This window comes from Sceloporus occidentalis, unplaced genomic scaffold (assembly GCF_023333645.1).
Source record: "Sceloporus occidentalis isolate IW3139 unplaced genomic scaffold, rSceOcc1.0.p SCAF_243, whole genome shotgun sequence".
Lineage (NCBI taxonomy): Eukaryota > Metazoa > Chordata > Lepidosauria > Squamata > Phrynosomatidae > Sceloporus > Sceloporus occidentalis.
The window spans coordinates 832,535-851,821 of NW_028317223.1; the positions used below are offsets into that span (position 1 = coordinate 832,535).

General features: G+C 40.0%; 1 protein-coding gene across 1 annotated transcript; it reads left to right on the forward strand.

Annotated features, from left to right (window-relative positions):
• Positions 1-717: 717 nt before the first annotated feature.
• LOC149276263 (transmembrane protein 138) lies at positions 718-3,494 on the forward strand. The gene is made up of 4 exons (XM_089503811.1): positions 718-845; positions 2,183-2,354; positions 2,985-3,060; positions 3,382-3,494. Exons 1-4 carry the CDS (start codon positions 718-720, stop codon positions 3,492-3,494), a joined length of 489 nt encoding a protein of 162 aa, XP_089359937.1.
• The last annotated feature ends 15,793 nt before the right edge of the window (positions 3,495-19,287 follow it).

The window sequence follows — 19,287 nt, forward strand, 5'->3', positions numbered from 1 at the left end:
CTAATGGTTGTCATGGCAGCCGAAGCTCGAGAGCTCCGCGGGGACTAAAGACGACCGGAAGCACCGGGATTATTGAGGGTAGACTTGAACCGGGGTGGTGAGGGATGATTTCGTTCTCGTTTGTTTGAGCCCCCCCCCCCCCCTTTAGCTGTTAATAAACAAATCCATACTGGTTCTCCCAGGACTACGATTACCATAATCCTCAATCATGAGGAGTCTGGCTGAACATGATGGGAGTTGTCCTTCTAGCCCTGGTTACCATGCCATGTGCATATTAAGTCTCCACGCCACTTTGCGTGTCCTATTTTTGTTATTATGTTCTCTTTTCGTGCGTTTCTCACTATAATCGTTTAGCGAATGTTGCCCAGATTTCCGGGTGCGTAGGGTAGAAATTTAAATGACAGAGAACCCAATTCATTTTGATTCTCCTTCCTTCTCGGTGGAGCCTTTGATGCCGGCAGCTAACGACATCTCTAACTATTTATTAGCCGACATGCTCAATGTGATTGTTATCGTATCACTGGTGCACGCTAATACAGAAAGGCGCCCTGTGTTTATCCCATGAAATAACCGTGAATTAGCGAGTAACGGAGGACGCCTCCGCGGTTGCGCCTTTAATTTTTGGCACTGTCGGATGTCTCTGTCGCTGCTGTCTTTCTCCCGTCACCGTAATGTGTGTTTGTCTCATCCTGCAGGTCAGTCGGTTGTCGGTGAAGGATGCTCCAGCCCGGTAACTACAGCTTGGTTCTCTCCCTTCAGTTCCTGCTCCTTTTCTTCGACCTTTTTGTGAATTCCTTCTCTGAGCTCCTGCGCTCGGCTCCTGTCATCCAGCTGGTCCTCTTCATGTGAGTATCATCTGTCGCCACCAGAAAGCCTTGTGAACCAACCTTCGCCATATTTAGTCAGTATGCCAAATCCCAGCCCAACACGCATAACCCGGGGAAACGACTTACCTGTCTATCCCACGCAAGGGACCGCAGAGATCTCTCTTTCACACCCGTCACCAACGGCAAGATTGCTTTCTTACTTAGTACATTATCTGGGTTTTATTAAACATAGAATGTGACGGCAGATAAGAACCGTTCGACCCATCTAGTCTGCCCATTTTTCCTGTAAGGGGTTTAAAGCCCCATCAGTCTTTGGTCAGGTCCCGTAGTGGGGAAAGCTTTATGTCTGTCCCATGCTTGTTTAAATTCCCTTACTGTATTAGCCTCTACCACTGCTGCTGGAAGACTGTTCCGTTTATCTACTACCCTCTGAGTAAAGTAGAACTACCTTACATAACATCTAAGCCTCTGGTCTTCAAGGTTTACACCATGACCTCTTGTTCTAACATTACTCCTCAAATAGGCTTGCCTCCTGTGCTTTGTTAAGTCCCTTTAAGTATTGAAATGTTTATATTGCATCTTCTTTCCCTCTCTCCTTTCCTCCAGGCCGTACGTATTAAGATCTTTTAACCTTTCCTGGTAATGTCTGTCCTGCAAACCGCTTATCATTTTTGTAGCTCTCCTCTGAACTCTCTCTATATTAGATTTTCACTATATGTTTCTCTAGATATGATATGCATGCAGGGTTATAACGGGTAAACGTAAATACGGTAACGTTAATCCAGGGTGAGTCTGACTGCCTTGGAATAAAGAAGGAATTTGTTTCCCTTGGAGATTACTGTTTTTTGCCTTCTTCTGGATTCATGTAAATGGGTTTGTGGAATGTTTAAACTTGATGGACTATGTGTCTTTTTTCAGCCTTATTAACTATATAACTCTGTGTCCCTTCCTTAGTCCTACAGTCCACTTCCCTAAAATGTAGTGTTTTGCCTGTTTAACACTTTGTTTGCTAAATGCAGCGTTGGAGACATCATTGCATCTAGCGCTGAATGCCCAAAGCCTTCCCAGGAATAAATGTTTTTAATGTAAAGCTTTTCCCAAAACACTTAAGTCTCATGTGATGTAAAAGGAGAAACTGTTGGGTTGTTGCCATAGAAAAATGTGGGGTTTTTTTCATGTAATTAAACCTTTAGCAGAAAGAATAAAAAGACTTGCCTAGGATTTATTTGCTTAACATACTAAAACGTGCAATGGATGTTTTGTCCAAGTGGAACAACACCTTTAACGAAGCAGGGTAATGGTGGTAACCATTGGGGTCCTCGTTACTAGTTTTTCTGTGCTTTCATGTTTTTCAGACTGCAGGATGTGGGAACTCTTTTTGCAGCAATCGTCCTCTTCCTTATGCTGTTCAACACGTTCGTATTCCAGGCCGGGCTTCTGAACCTCCTGTGTCAGCGGTTCCAGGTCACCGTCCTGATGTGTGCTCTCTACTTGGCCCTCAGCGTGTCCCTGCATGTCTGGATCATGGTGAGACCCCTTTAGAATGTTATAAAGTGTCTGTTTTATTTAGCGCCATCATATTCCACAGCGCTGCACAATGGATAAACAGGACATTACTAGTATATAACATAACACTGTGACTTACAGAAACAAGAGGCGAGGCGAGGAGAGCCCTGCGTAAAGGAGCTTACAATCTAGAGAGAGTTAGGGTGTTTTACGCAAGAGGTTAAAGTGCCTCTGTTAGGGATGGAGCAGCCGCACTAGTATATGGATTTTCTGGAGGCAGGAGAGGGACTAGGAAAGGTGAGCTAAAGGAAGATGGGAGGAAGGCAGGTAATGTGTACGTTCGTAGGCGTCCTTAAAGAAGTTGGTCTTGAGTGATTTTTTTTGAAGGACCAAAGGTAGAGAGAAAGACGGATAGACTGTGGGAGAGCGTTCCAGCGGATAGGGGCAGCCCTTGAGAGATATATACATGGCAAGGTAGGAATAGAAGGGAACGGTTTTAAAATTGGGTATTACATATAGCTCTTCTAAACTTCATTTCTATAGGCATTTCACCAAACGCTGTTTCCTTAGGCATTGCTTTAACAGGACCTATAATAAGGACACTGTTGCCAAATGATGGCAAAATAGCTGATTTCAGTTTCTTCTTTCTAGAATCTACGGTGGAAAAGTGAAAACACCTTTATCTGGTCCGACGGACTACAGGCTTTGTATGTGCTGCAACGATTTGGTAAGTTAGCACACGTACAGCACAGCGTTCTCACTAAGAGCAGCAATCATCAATAAAGGAATTACCATTAAAAAATACTTCTAATACTGTATGATGTCGCACAGCGCATTTTGTAAAGGATTGCTTATAACTGTAGCCATTCAAGACTACTCGCCTTAGAGGGAACACTGGGGGAATTGTCTGTGTTTGGCCTGCAGGAGTTGTTTATAGACCCAATAAGAGTCTGTCTGGAGAGCAGAGACTCGGGCATATGGTGGTGTAGGCGTTGTATACCCTTTTACCTGCCTTTACCTTTAATGCTTTCCTAATGTGTTCCGACAGCGGCTGTCCTGTATTTCTACTTCTACAAGAGGACAGCTCTGATCCTGGGAGATCCACGCTTCTACCGCGACTCCCTCTGGCTGCGCAAGGAGTTTGCAAGAATACGTGGATAAAACTCTGCATTGGGGATGAAAAGTGTAATCTTATGGCTGGATCACTGTGGGAGCAGCGAACACCATGCGTATTGACATGCATGGTCCAACGTGTTACATCCCTCTGTCATATGAGGCCAGTAGATCAGATACCAAGTAGTATTGCTAAACACAAAGTATCATGTTTTACAGACCTCTTTATGACATCTTTATGGCCACTTTTGTTTTTACAATAATATATTTTTAAAGAAAAGCTTGGTTGTCAAGAACTAAAATATTAGACACCTTAAATTCCTCGTTAAAAAAAAGAGATTTCTCCCTGGCTTTCTGAAACGGCATAAATAGCGTTTGTTTGTGAAATAGTAGTTAAAATAAAATTTGCCCAGAGAAATAATGTCATCGTCATAAATGGCGTTCATTCACCAAGTCGTGAGATGAAACATTCAATCTCCTTCCCATACTGCATTGTGATGTTAATGAAATGGAATATTTGAAGTTGAATGCAGTGGGTAGTTTAGTGAATGTACCCCTTGCATCCCCTTAAAGTAGGGTGATTTTTATAGCGAAAAAACCCAAACTGCCTTGTTTGGTTTTTGTATCGAATACGCCAAGCTGCAGTTATTAAACGTTTACATTCGGAAGACGATGTTAGCATCTTCCATTATGTTTTTATCTTCTAGAATATACTGCTGATTATGTTAGATTCAAGATTTTTTATATTGTATTCTGTCTGAAAATTAATGCAGTGCAGCACTCTAGTAGAGAGTGTAGGAGAGAGAATCTAGGGACCCCTGGAAGTCTGAGTTGTAGTTCGAGCCCTTGAAGGGCACCGTAAATGGCTGTTTGTCGCCACCTTGTGATGTTTTTGGGGTGTTACACCATCCTGAAAGTTGTGAGGATATTAAAGTTGATAGGCCAAATATTCTTAAACTAACAAATAGTTAATATGCTTGATACACACACACTACCTTTCAAAAGTATGGGGTCACTTAGAAATGCCCTTGTTTTTGAAAGAAAAGCTTATTTTGTCTAACATGGAATGGATCAGAAATCCAGCACAGACGGGGTTAATGCTGTAAATGACTATTGTAGCTGGAAACAGCTGATTTTTAATGGAATCTCTTCATAACCGTACAGAGGCCCTTTATTACTCCAATCACTCCTGTGTTCCAATGGCACGCTGTGTTCGCTAATCCAAGTATGTTATGCGTTCCATACCTTCGGGGGCTTATGATACAAATTACAGAAGTAACCATTTTAAATATATTTTGCATAACTGAATCATTTTCTATGAATGTTTGTTGTATTTATTTTTGTAAAAATTTACAGGTTCCTAAAAATGCATACAGAAAAATAAAAACAATGGTGTTTGTTAATATTATTAGTGTTTGTGTGAGTTTTTCCCGTGGTTCCTAAGCTCAAAGATCGATAGGCTCCTGGCATTTGGTTGCTTATGCCCTGCGTGCCAGCTGTTTCAGCCATTCTTCAAACATCTGCCTGGATCTGTGGGAAAAGAGGGACCCTGTGTGTCAATCCAGGACACTACGTGGGAGGTCCACATGCACATCTTTTTTACAATATTGGTAAATATGACATTGTCCTGCTGGTGGGTAGAAGCAGGTGCTTTTTGGATCCCAGGTGGAGCATCTAGGTGGAGGTCACCTGCTTGGGGTATACCAGTAAGGACATCATTTTGGAGGATGAAAGGGAACTGATCATTTATGCTCTATGATAACTTAAAAACCAACATTCTGCATGTGTGTATATATATATATATATACATGCACACACATCGTATGTAATGTATTCCTACAAAGGCAAGTGAAGAGTTATCCACAAACTATATGGAAGCCTGGGACATAGAAGCAGGTGCCGGTCAGCATGCAGTAGCCAGGCATGGCTCCGGGGATATGATGAAGCAGCAGATATTATGAAGATCTTCATATAAATAGAATTTACAGCAAATGCAATCACAGGTTTTTTTTGTATAATTCGTTGTAATTCGTCGTCGTTCTGCAGACGAAGCAACAGCTGACAGCAACTCAATGCTAGTTCCGCCCAGCTCGCTACTAGTCACGTGACGTGGAGCTTTGCTGCGGTATCCAGGAAGTGGCGTCACTAGCGTCCTTGGAGCAGCAATATGGCGCCCAAAGGTGAGCAGTCTCTACCGATCGCTACAATGCGGCAGATCAATAAACGCTGCAGAAATATTACGTCCCCTCCTTGGTATTAGCGTTTCGCTTGAGGCTTAGAACGTATGATCTTACAGTTCATGTGTTTATTTCACGTTATGCATCAGGTTCTAGAACCTTCATGTGCAAAACAATATAGTAATACGGTTGCAGGTATAAATGAGGGTTATGCGTTATTATGGGGGTGTGTAGCCTTATATATAGTCATATTTACAGAGAGAAATTAAGGGGCACCGTGCCACATGTGGAGCAGATACCTAAAACGTTCCATTGGTTTCCATGGTAACTGCTCCACATTTTACAGGTTGCCTGAGAGATTGTATATTATACATAAAGACACTTTCTGTGCCAAATAATGACACCAACAGACCTCCCAACATTTCAAACAGCTCAGATCACATGGATAGCTACTTGTATGACATTTATAAACATGGTTGAACATTACAGCTTGTAAAGCTTTAAGTTCCTAGAGAAGATGGGCATCAGGAAAAGCAGACCGAGGGGTAAAGGCAAAATTATTTTAGGATCAGAAGAGAAACCAGAGGGGTTTGGGTACCTGAAGGTGGTACTCGGGAGGTGTACATTAAAGCATGGTCCTCTAACTAAGACTTTGCTTCTTCCCCAGGCAGAAGACGCGCTGTTGTATCCTTACTTCAGTTGAATCGACCTGGCCCAGTCGGCATGGGTTATGGGTAAACCACATGTCGTTGGCACTTTTTTGGCCTTTCACTTGTCATTCCATTTAGAACAGGACCGGCCAAAGAAAATTCTATAGCAGACATTGGGAGATACTGCAATCATAACAAAAATAGTTGACCATCATCTATAGAAGAACCAATTGATGCCTGTGCTATTTCCCATACCTCCATCACCAGAGTAATAAGTATATAAGTAATATATATTTATATAGTTACAAACAATACCCATATACAGAAAATGTTTTTTAGAGCCTATTTTAAATATGTTTTTTTTTATCTGAAGAGGTAAGTGTTCCTACCTAATTCTATACTAGTGACTTCTCAGCATCATGCCGCTTGATCCTCTGGTTGTATTAACTAAAATATGTGCTCTCCTTTTTTAATGATTATTCCTTTACAAAAATCAGCTCTCCTCCACCCCTCTTGAAATCCTCTTCTTCCTAAATGGTTGGTACTGTGCCTCCTACTTCCTAATCGAGGCCCTCGTATTCCTGTATAAAGGTGAGTGTGCTGCGTTTGCCCGTAATGATCGTCAGGAGAGGTATTCACTTTCTCATTACTGCCAATCACTGTGATTGCAAACCATAAGCAACTCGATGTAAAATAGAGAAGCCGGGTTTCTTAAAGGTACCAGTGCTTGTATAACTTGCTCCAGTTTGCATTTATTAAAATGTAGTTTAGTCCATGCAAACGCGTCTCCAACATGCAATAAAAATACAGTTTTGGGGACTTGACTGTGGCTTTAAAGTAGTTATTTTTTGCCTCTTCTTCCTATTTACTTTCAGCAGTAGTATAAAATCTACAATATCAGGCTAAAAAAAATCCTCTCCTGATCCTACTGTGGATCCCATACATACGCTTTTTAAAGACAGATATACCCTGTGTTACGTGTGGGTCATACCGTCCTAGGGGCGAGTGATGGTCCATGGTGCACACTTTGAAAGGCGCTGTTTTTAATCTGTTAACATTTTCCTTCTTTTGTTCACAGGGCTGATTCTACCTTATCCCACATCTAACCTGGTTCTGGAGGTGGTGATGCTAGTTCTTTATCTTGGTATTGAAGTCACACGTTTATATCTAGGTGAGACTTTTTTGGTTGGCAGGTGATCCCCCGTGGGAAGAACAATATTAATGAATTAATAAGGACATTTTGGATTTCCATCAATATTATCTGGGGGGGGGGTTTTTTGGTTCATAGCGTCCTGCGGCCCATGGGCTGTCTTTTTCTTTTTGGCTGGAGTTATGTAATAATCGGAACTTTAAACCTCTCTGCAGCTTCTTATCCCAAGTTCGGAAAAGAGACAGCTTTTTGTTCTAATATGAAAACAATATCATACATAAAAATGTCATTTTCATTTAGCGTGGACACTCATCTATGCTGTTTTGCCTTACTATGGTTAAGAGCTCTTTTGATGGACTGTATAGATGTATAAATACCTGTCTGTTCTTTGCGACAGGTTGTCGGGGTAACCTTTGTGAACGGAAGCTGCCCCTGGTGGTGAGTGTGGGTCTCACTGTCCCAGCTGGAATGATGGCGTTATATTTTCTGCTACTTCAGACATACGCATTGCGCCTGGAGACCGTGCTGAGCTGTATCCTCTTAGTTTTCTACGGCTTGGAGGTCATACTGAGTGTTACTGCTTTGATCACGTTCTGCAGGTAACGTCACGGTCGCATGGTTCATTGCACTAATCCCTCCAAGTTCTAAGGTCTAGACCCTCTTACATCCCTAGTTAACTTTCATTTCTTTAAATAATATATATATATTATTTGTAGCCTATATATTTTGTTTTCTTCCTCTTGTTATTCCCTCTGTACAACATACTCATAGTCTCCTATGCAGATAAAGCCTCCAAGAATGTCAACCATAATACCAGTAAACAGAACTAGTTTAACTCATAATTTTAAATACTGTTGCTGTTGTCCGCAGAGATCCATCCTACTGAGTGTTTGAAGAACAACAGGACGCCCCTCTTGGTCTCCTGATTAACCCTCCTCTGTTTGCTGTGCAAATCATCAGGGTCGTGACATCTCCAAGACCCTCATTCACTATGCTGTGAAGTTTTCTTTTCATTTTTCTGCAGCTCTGTGTAAGCCACCATAGCGTGGCAACTGTCTGTGTGTTTTAGAGGTGAAGATGTGTTTTTATTTCAAAGCTGTGTATATTACTTGTGTACAAAAAAAAAAAAAAAAAAAAAATATTTTTTGTAAAAACAAAACAAAATTACATATTTTTAGGGTTATTTTTTATTTATATGCAAAAAATACTTCCATTCACAAACGTACTCATATAGGACCATCTATTGTCCAAGCGTTAACACCTACTTCAAGAGGGATATTCATGCTGGTATATATTTGGATAAAACTATACTCTACCAGGATCTCCGTGCCCTGGTGATGCCCGCCGTTAGGTAGCTTCCGTCCCCACGGACGTACAGTATCCTCTTTGGTAACTGAATTAGGTGGCTTTCGAAAACAATAAGAGTAGATGGATTAAAGCCTTATCCGTACAAACTAGAACCAGCCCAGCCAGATAATTCAGTCCCTTCCGCAGTTTACAATTATCGCGCTTCCTTTTCAGTCTGCATGATGTTTCCATGTCCAGTTTGTCTCCTTGTGCTAGGAAGAAGTGGTCACTGGAGAAAATGCCCCCGTGTCCTGTACAGATTAACACAGGGGTGACATACAACATACCTCGTCCGTGGCTTCTTTAGTGATACATAACTGCATTTGGGATCGATTGATATCATACAAAAGATTATTTATATGGAGATCTGCACTTTTCTCTAATAGTCCTTGAAGGTTTACTAGAACTGTATTTTCCCAGGCAATCCAAACTGTGTCTGAGAAGAGAACAGAATTAAAAGGTGAAACTAAACAGATATTGAAGATCTCTTTTAATAGAGACCCTTCAGGTGATGGCCGCAGTGGACAGGATATAATTATTCTTGAAAAACTGTCTCTCATCTCTCCGTATCAAGCTCCCTTTAGTTATTCATGGATTTAGGAGGTGTCTTTCTGGATGTCATGTGGAAGGGGAGGTGGTGGAGACAACGTCACATATTCCGTCTGATGGCTGTTCTGGATCTGTAATGGCGGATCTGAAATAGAAAGTATTTTGTTATTTAACTAACCAGGCTGACTGTTTTTTTGTTGGGCCATCAATATAGAATTTGATCGCTTCGTCTGCCAAAGGCCTGCTTCTAAAGAGTAGATATCAAGCTCCTAGTGTCAGGTTCACAGACCATTGTTAATGCTGCTAGGACCCTGGGCAAATATCTAACGGTGTCCACTTTTTACATTTATATATGAATTAGGATGGGTTAGAGCTGACTTGAATGTAAATATTTTTGTCATCTTTTCCATTAACTGAAATCTAACCTAAAGAGCTTGCAATCATATTTGTGTAGGAAGCACCTTCCTATTCCATTGTCCCTCCTCTATCTCACCTGCACAGTGGTTTAAGTACTAAATGGTTGAAAGTCCTTTATAATGATAAATGTAAAGGGTCATGGAGGACACACAAACTGGTGACTTCTTGGCATATGATTGACCATTTTGAGGGACATCGAATGACCTAAAAGCAGCTGCAATGTGTCAACAGCTAAATAGCATCGCTGAGAATACCGTGTCATGGAGGACCTCAAAATACGAGAATAATTCCATGTTAAAGACATAAATCCAATACTGCACAATCATACAGCGAATTATATATAAAACCATTAACAACCGGAACGAAACGGAGGAAATATTATCAAAACTATCACACATTAACCGTACCGTGTCCCGTTACAAATAGACTTGTATGTGGTTTGCACGTTCATCAGAACACAACAAATAGATGATAAAATACGATAAAATCTAAAGGTTTTAATTATAGTCAAGCGCAGAGTAGTCTGGCCCCAGGCTAAAAAAAAAACAAAAAAACCTACTGATGATTTCTCTCTTGTCTGGAGCAGCTTGGAGGTCAATATAGGATTATATTTACAATGTGCTGAGAGGGTATATTTTGTGTGTTTAGTGTTATCCGGTGATTTAAGTAATGATCTGTTTTTTGGAACCTTTTTTTCAGGTAATATTGTGTAATGTAAGTGTTTATCCTGCTGTGGTTGTAAGACCTTTTTTCAATGGCACCTTGAATGAATCAGACTGGATTCTATGAGCCGATCACCATCACATAGCTGTAGGATCGGTTGTGGCGAAGCTGATGCCTCTTGGTCTTGCCCAAAAAGTAAGACCTTCTGGATTTAAGTATTCACTCTGATCTTGATGACATTGGGTTTTGTGATAAACCTTGCAACCTTGGGTTTCCTCCTACCTAAACCCGCTGACCATCCTAAAAGTGGAGATGGCCTACATCCTGGTGACTTTGGCCAAGTCTGGAACCAACCTAAAATTCACTATGTCCACAGATGAAAATATCATTTTAGAGTGCATAAAATGGATAAAATGACATCACTTTATGCATCCTTTACAAAATCTGTGGTCCCTGTCCCGCCGGACCATTCTGTGACCTCATCAGCCCTAAACTATACCACATTTTGGCTTTAAAGCACAGGAGAGAGATGTTTGTAGGTATAATGCGTGCTGTCCCTCTCCCTCTTGGTATATCAACTTGTTAAGAAAGATGAGAATGTTTGACATTGAGCGTTGGGTCCAACAGATGTATATTTTGTGTAGTATGAAATAATAGTGTAAAAAACACACATTTTACTCTGCTTCAATACAGAATTCCTGTAAAAAAAAGTTTAGCGTTGAGCATCTCAAACAACAAATGTAAAACATACCAAATATTAAACAGTATTTTATTTTTATTGTTCTGGATTTGTACTTTGCATATAACATTATATGACGATGATTAGGAATTAAAGTTTTATTGCAGAAAAAGACGCTTGGCTGACAGTTTCATCTTCGGGATTGTTGGGTACGAAGACTTTGTTTGCAGTCAGCAGCGTCCATTGTGTTTAATTAGGACTCTCTCTGATCTGTGCCTGAAATAGAGAAAATCCTTTATAGCAAAAGTGTGAAAAGAAAACACAAATTGTCTTCAATTGCAGGAAATAAATGTATAATTTCATTGTGATTTACCGTATGTCTGGGTCCCTAATCAATCTATTAACGTGGTGAATAATTGGGACATGTGTTGGACATCTGGTGTGTCCTCAATACTTGGCCACTGTTAGGAAATTCTGTTACTTAAGCGAGACAGAAGGGGGTGGCTCCAGATGTAAATATGGGCGGGGCTAGAATCCAAAAGCTGATAAAGGGGCAGGAAGTAGGTGGGGCCTCGGGGCAAATTCAGGGTGATTTTATTTAATAAATCTACATTTTGCGTTTGTTTTTAAAAAAAATTACAGAATTTAATGCAAATCCAACCAAAGTGAATAAAGTCATATAATTTTGCACCGTATATATATATATATATATATATATATATATATATATACTCCTTACCTATTTTCCATACATAGCTGACATTCACTTCCATAGTTGTATCCGTCCGTCCCACACAGTGGTTTATACTCATCCTTGCATGGCGCGTTCGTGTATCTGGAGCACACAGGCTGCACAGACACACAAAATAACAATGATTTTATGACATAGTCCTGGCTCTGCCACAGGCTGCCACCACTGCTCAAGCAGTTCACATCATTTTAAAAATATAGAAATCAGTATTTTTATTCATCCAATATTTTTCTCAAATACTAGGTTTTTCTATCCTTACCTCTACAGGACTCATCGCATTTGCTTCGGTTAATACAGCCCCTGTTAAAAGAATTTACACAATCCGTTCATAAAAGCTAATCCCAGAGAAAATTCAGTATTTTAAGGGAAAATTATATATATATATATATATATATATATCTGCTTTTCCTCTGCATTTAAACTAGTGCTGGATCCAGACATCAAAATGCTCCCTTGTCTTTTAATAGAAATAGAAATAATTACTATTATTATTTATTTATTAGGGCAGGCATTTAAAGTAACATATAAATGTTACTTTAAATGACTGCCCTAATATATAAATAATAATAATCATCATCTAATATATATATATATTGTTGGGGTAAATATATAAATAAGTTGTGTAAAACAATGTTTCATTTAAAAAAATAATAAAACAAATGATAAAATGATAAAACATCTGTGACTTTACAGTTGGAATAATATACTGTATATATATATATATGTATGTATGTACAGTATATACATATATATATATATAGTATATGTGCTATATTCATCGTTATTGTTTATCATCAAGCCATATTTGCTAGCAACACTATCTTTTAAACCTGGATGGGAGAACATCAGAATCAAATAAAAACACATCTTTTGCCTAAAAAAGAATGAAAACTTGAAACATTTAAAACAAACGTTAAAAAAAAAATACAAAAAACAACAAAGCGCGCGGTTTTAAGAAGAGGAAAATCTGTGTATTATGCAGATAATTCCGAGGGTTTATTAATAATGCCCAGCCAGGCACGGGCGCACTGGACGGAAATGAAAGGTTTAAGGGCGACGGGCGCACTGGACGGAAATGAAAGGTTTAAGGGCGACGGGCACACTGGACGGAAATGAAAGGTTTAAGGGCGACGGGCACACTGGACGGGCCGAGCGGGTCTTATCTATCATCGGATTCTATGTTTCTATGTTACGGTGTTCTAGGTTACCTGCGATCAGGCTGAAAACCAAGACCGTGAGCAGCGAGGAACCCATGCTTGTCGGAAGGCACTTTGTGCCAAACCCCGGCGTCCGCACCTTTATACGACACTCAATGCGACGTCTCTCTTCCTCGTTCCTTCCTCGCAAACATTATATGAGGGATTTACCACCTTTATCGACAGACCATGAAAACTGATAAAAATCTTTATGTCGCCGTCCACAAACACGCATAACTCAACAGCGATATCTTATAGGTTGGAGGACGTGTGTATATATGTATATATGTATATATGTATATGTATACGTTGGTCTCTAAATGGTTGGCCGCATTTTGTGTTTCGTTTAATTCATTCAGTCCTTTATACTGAAAATGTGGCTGGCAAGGCTACTAGCCACATAGTTGCCAACTGTGCTGACAACAAGAAGTTAGGATGCCTCCACTCATTGTATTAAGTGGCTCTAAAATATGTAAGCATATTGCTTTATTGTTTTACTCTATAAACATGATTAGCTGGGTTTATTTATTGTGTAGAAATATGAAAAAGGCAGATTATTAATTATCACGTGGAATACTTTGAACCTTTATACCGATCGGAAGGATATCGCTAATATTTACAAAGATTCCCTGTGGTATCTGGTTATGGATTACATCCTAAGCACCAAATCAATCACCAGGGGAAGTAAATCAGGCGTCGGCTTTTATTAGCCATTTCTCAAGTGTCATAAAATAAATGGATAACGTCAGTCTGAGCGGAGACTCAACAATCTATTTTACTTTAAACTGCATGGGAAACATCAATATATTAACGTAAATTATATGTGATTAAATAATCATTTCTAGGATTAGCTCTTATGATCAACACTGCCATAAATGATGTTTCAAGCAAGACTTCTGTCAGGGGGCGCTTGAAATTCACGATCTTGTGTGACTCAATAAAAACAGATAAAAAATAAACAAAATATAGTGTAACACAGTAACACTATTACGGAAACCCAGGGCTATACTCCAATGGTTGCACTCACAATGTGTATGACCTTTAAAGCCTCCAGAATCCACTCCTTGGTGTATGTGTCAATCCATCCATATCATGAAACATATAAAACAGATTTTTATTCGATTTTTTAAACATTCACTTTTTTTTTAGTACATTTGTTTTTTATACTGATGAGTTGTAACCATACTTTCAGAATCTAGGGGAATAGTCCCATAATAAATTATTTACTTATTTATTTATTCACTCTTTCAATCATGTTTTATACACTATCCATCCATTAATCATGAATTGCACATAACACATACTGAACACTAATTATCTATTGAGTACTACCAAGTTGGATTATTATTTGCACCTGCACTTTAAAAAGTTTTTTTAACACTGCCATTGGAACCCAGAGGACTTATCTCACCAAGACCCAAAGACCTTGAAGTTCATTAGGATCCAGATCCAGAGCTGCAGCCTCATCAGCACAACTCCAGGATATACAACAGACAAGCCTGATACATCTGCCTAAATGTAAGTGCATCCCACCATTGCGTGTACATCTATATAGAAAGATATCACCCTATGATAGATTTCTGTTTTATATGTTTCATGATATGGATGGATTGACACATACACCAAGGAGTGGATTCTGGAGGCTTTAAAGGTCATACACATTGTGAGTGCAACCATTGGAGTATAGCCCTGGGTTTCCGTAATAGTGTTACTGTGTTACACTATATTTTGTTTATTTTTTATCTGTTTTTATTGAGTCACACAAGATCGTGAATTTCAAGCGCCCCCTGACAGAAGTCTTGCTTGTTCCATATTTCAAACATTCTGTGGAGGATGTTTATAGGGTTGCTGCTGTAAAGTCCGATCATATCTAAAGGGAAGTATTGTTCTTTCCGTTTCTATTTACTCACCTTATATTGGTTGACACGTGGTTTCCAAACTTCTTTCTGTTCACATAAATGATGTTTCCAAAGCTGCATTTAGTTACATACCCAGACAGACACACATACACATAACCACACATACTAACATAACCAGACAGACACACATACACATAAACACACATACTAACATACCCAGACAGACACACATACACATAAACACACATACTAACATACCCAGACAGACACACATACACATAAACACACATACTAACATACCCAGACAGACACACATACACATAACCACACATACTAACATACCCAGACAGACACACATACACATAAACACACATACTAACATACCCAGACAGACACACATACACATAAACACACATACTAACATACCCAGACAGACACACATACACATAACCACACATACTAACATACCCAGACAGACACACATACACATAACCACACATACTAACATACCCAGACAGACACACATACACATAACCACACATACTAACATACCCAGACAGACACACATACACATAACCACACATACTAACATACCCAGACAGACACACATACACATAAACACACATACTAACATACCCAGACAGACACACATACACATAAACACACATACTAACATACCCAGACAGACACACATACACATAACCACACATACTAACATACCCAGACAGACACACATACACATAACCACACATACTAACACACCCAGACAGACATACACATAACCACACATACTAACATACCCAGACAGACACACATACACATAAACACACATACTAACATACCCAGACAGACACACATACACATAACCACACATACTAACATACCCAGACAGACACACATACACATAAACACACATACTAACATACCCAGACAGACACACATACACATAACCACACATACTAACATACCCAGACAGACACACATACACATAAACACACATACTAACATACCCAGACAGACACACATACACATAAACACACATACTAACATACCCAGACAGACACACATACACATAACCACACATACTAACATACCCAGACAGACACACATACACATAACCACACATACTAACACACCCAGACAGACATACACATAACCACACATACTAACATACCCAGACAGACACACATACACATAAACACACATACTAACATACCCAGACAGACACACATACACATAACCACACATACTAACATACCCAGACAGACACACATACACATAAACACACATACTAACATACCCAGACAGACACACATACACATAAACACACATACTAACATACCCAGACAGACACACATACACATAAACACACATACTAACATACCCAGACAGACACACATACACATAAACACACATACTAACATACCCAGACAGACACACATAAACACACATACTAACATACCCAGACAGACACACATACACATAAACACACATACTAACATACCCAGACAGACACACATAAACACACATACTAACACACCCAGACAGACACACATACACATAAACACACATACTAACATACCCAGACAGACACACATACACATAACCACACATACTAACATACCCAGACAGACACACATACACATAACCACACATACTAACATACCCAGACAGACACACATACACATAACCACACATACTAACATACCCAGACAGACACACATACACATAATCACACATACTAACATACCCACACAGACACACATACACATAACCACACATACTAACATACCCAAACACACACTGACATACCCAGAAAGAAACACATATCCAGACACCCATGTAAGGGCCGGCTCTGTTTATCACCCCAAAAACTTCCCCAGTAGGATGGCCTTGACTGGCCATCCGGCAAATGCCTGCCAGGCCAGTGGCCAATAGAACTAAATACTTCCCTGATCTGCCGCTCTGCCCACCGTATACGCGCGGCGGCTCGCGGTGCGAGTATAAATATTGGAATATGTGTCCATGTGTATCCAGCCGGTTGAGGCCCGTACATCATTGGCCACCGCTGGCCTTAAAGTGCCGGCCCTGCCGCTACGTGGTGTGTTTTATGATTCCGTAACCTTGCTCACAGACATTATTTGTGGCCGCCTGCTGCTTTGCAGACAATATATAACTCTACCTAAAATGTTTAAGACCTGGGGAGATTCAGGCGGCAAGGTTACAAGAAATTACTCTCGGATTTTATGTATCAAGTTATGAGTCCTCTTTACTATTACGCCAAGGATGCAAACGACACGTTTCAACACGTAATACGAAGGCTCATCACACGCCAGTGTTAAGATAATAAGTAATCTAGTTAAAAAGGTAATTTCCCAAGATGTCCTTGATCCCCAAAGTGAAATGACCAGAAAATCCACCAAAAACCCCGCACACGGAAACAAGCTACACACGAGGAAACATGCTATGCTTAGTTGACCTAAGTGAGAATAAGCCCCTGTTCATACGACTTGCCCCATGTTTTAACGTGTCGCTCTTCATATTAGCTCCCCTGGCTCTAGCTTCTGTATTATTATTATTATTTATTGTTTTATATGGCACCGTCATATTCTGTAGCGGTGTACAGTGGGTGTATTACCCTGCTTGCTGCCCCCGATGGTTATTTATTATTATTATTTATTACATAGCGCCACCATATTCTGCAGTGCTGTACAAAGGGTACAAGAAGAAGTATATATATAACATAACAATTAGACTTACAGAGACGAAAGGTGAGGAGGGTCCTGCTCAAAGGAGCTTACAATCTAGAGGTCATCATTATCAATTATATCTTTCTGTCCTATTTTATACTGTTTTGGATAATAGCAAAGATACAAAAACTATGAAAATAACACACTGACGTTTTAGCCATAAAAACGTAATATGATCATATGCTAAGTTATCGACTGTGAGCCGATATAAAAGGAGATTTATGGCGTTATAACCACTGTCAGATTGCTTCCTTATTTCGTCGGTGAAGTATGTGGATTGATGAAGTTTCTAAAACTGCCTAAATCCGACAGCGATGTATTTAATCTGTTTACTTTACGACGTGACATTTTCCCAACTCAAAGGTTAACTTCATTGGGCGCTGGGTATAAAAGCTTGCGCGTCTTGACACTTGGATCAGTTGAGGGGACAATGTAAATATGGCTTCCTACCACGTTTTATTCCTATGTTTTTGTGTTTTCACAGCGGCGTCTGGGTCCCACATGCAAGGAGGACTTATGACGTTCAGAGCCAGGGAGAGAAATGATGATGGAACTTTCGTGGTAAGATCAAGGCCATAAAGTCGGAGGTGATTGGAGTCTTCAGGGGTTTGCCCCCAATCTCTGGGTCTCAGGGGGCAGATTCCTAGGAGCCAACAATCTGGAGCTGACTCCTTCTTCTAAACGTCTTTAATAATATCTAAGGCTTCCAACTGGTGCTTTGGCTACCAGTATTTAATGATTGCTCTCCATGAAAGCCAATATGGGACTCATTTGGTAACACATTGGGCCACGCACTACATAGAACCTTCACGATGGGCTATTAAAGTGTTAATATCTCAAGGATCTCCTCTAGAAGGTTCCCAGGTATGATAATCTCCCACCATCTCCTCATTCTAATAAAGAATATATTACACATACAGAAAGTACTCAGCCCTTATTAGACGAGTTTAGGCTAATTAGTATACAAATAATATAATAATACATTTGGCGCTTTGTAAATACATTAATGACCATAGAACGCTAACTTTTGTTTTAGGTGGAATTCAAGTATAAAGCAGCGTTTATAGATCGCTACGGCAATGACTTTTACTGGTATTGCTCTGGTTGGGATTGTGGATATGATGTATACAGATGGCATGGCACTGTGCCCACGAGTGTCTCCAACGCCTGGTACCAAACGGAAGGTTACATTATCCGACATTTACACAACGATAAACCGTTCCAACTTACGTAAGTCGGTGAAATGTTTATTAAGCAGAGAAATTTGCAATTAACGGGCCTTTTGTAAACCTGTTAGCCCTTTGTGGTATCTGTAAGACGCTCCTACAGGGTGCTCCCGTTAACCTGTGGTTAACCTCTTAAAATTCTAATTTTTGGTGAAAAAGGTGTTTATGGTTGTTGGTGTTTGATGCTATCACTATTGTGGCTGGTATGGTGGGGCGTTAACCATCTGCCCAGGGGCATAAGTTCAGAACAGTCCCAGGGCCCTACACCCCGGTAAATGCGGATGGTTGGTTTGGACGCCAGCATCTCCATCAGGAATAAACAGTTTATCCTGAAACCCGATATTTCATTTGTGTTAGTTGATGATGATGTCATTAACCATGTTGATGATGTTTTCGGAATACATGTGTATGTATGTTAAGTGTCATG

Coding starts and splice junctions, on each gene's coding strand:
- LOC149276263 (XM_089503811.1), top strand. CDS start 718: ATGCTCCAGCCCGGTAACTACAGCTTGGTTCTCTCCCTTCAGTTCCTG. Junction 846..2,182: donor ATCCAGCTGGTCCTCTTCAT/GTGAGTATCATC, acceptor CATGTTTTTCAG/ACTGCAGGATGTGGGAACTC. Junction 3,061..3,381: donor GTATGTGCTGCAACGATTTG/GTAAGTTAGCAC, acceptor GTGTTCCGACAG/CGGCTGTCCTGTATTTCTAC.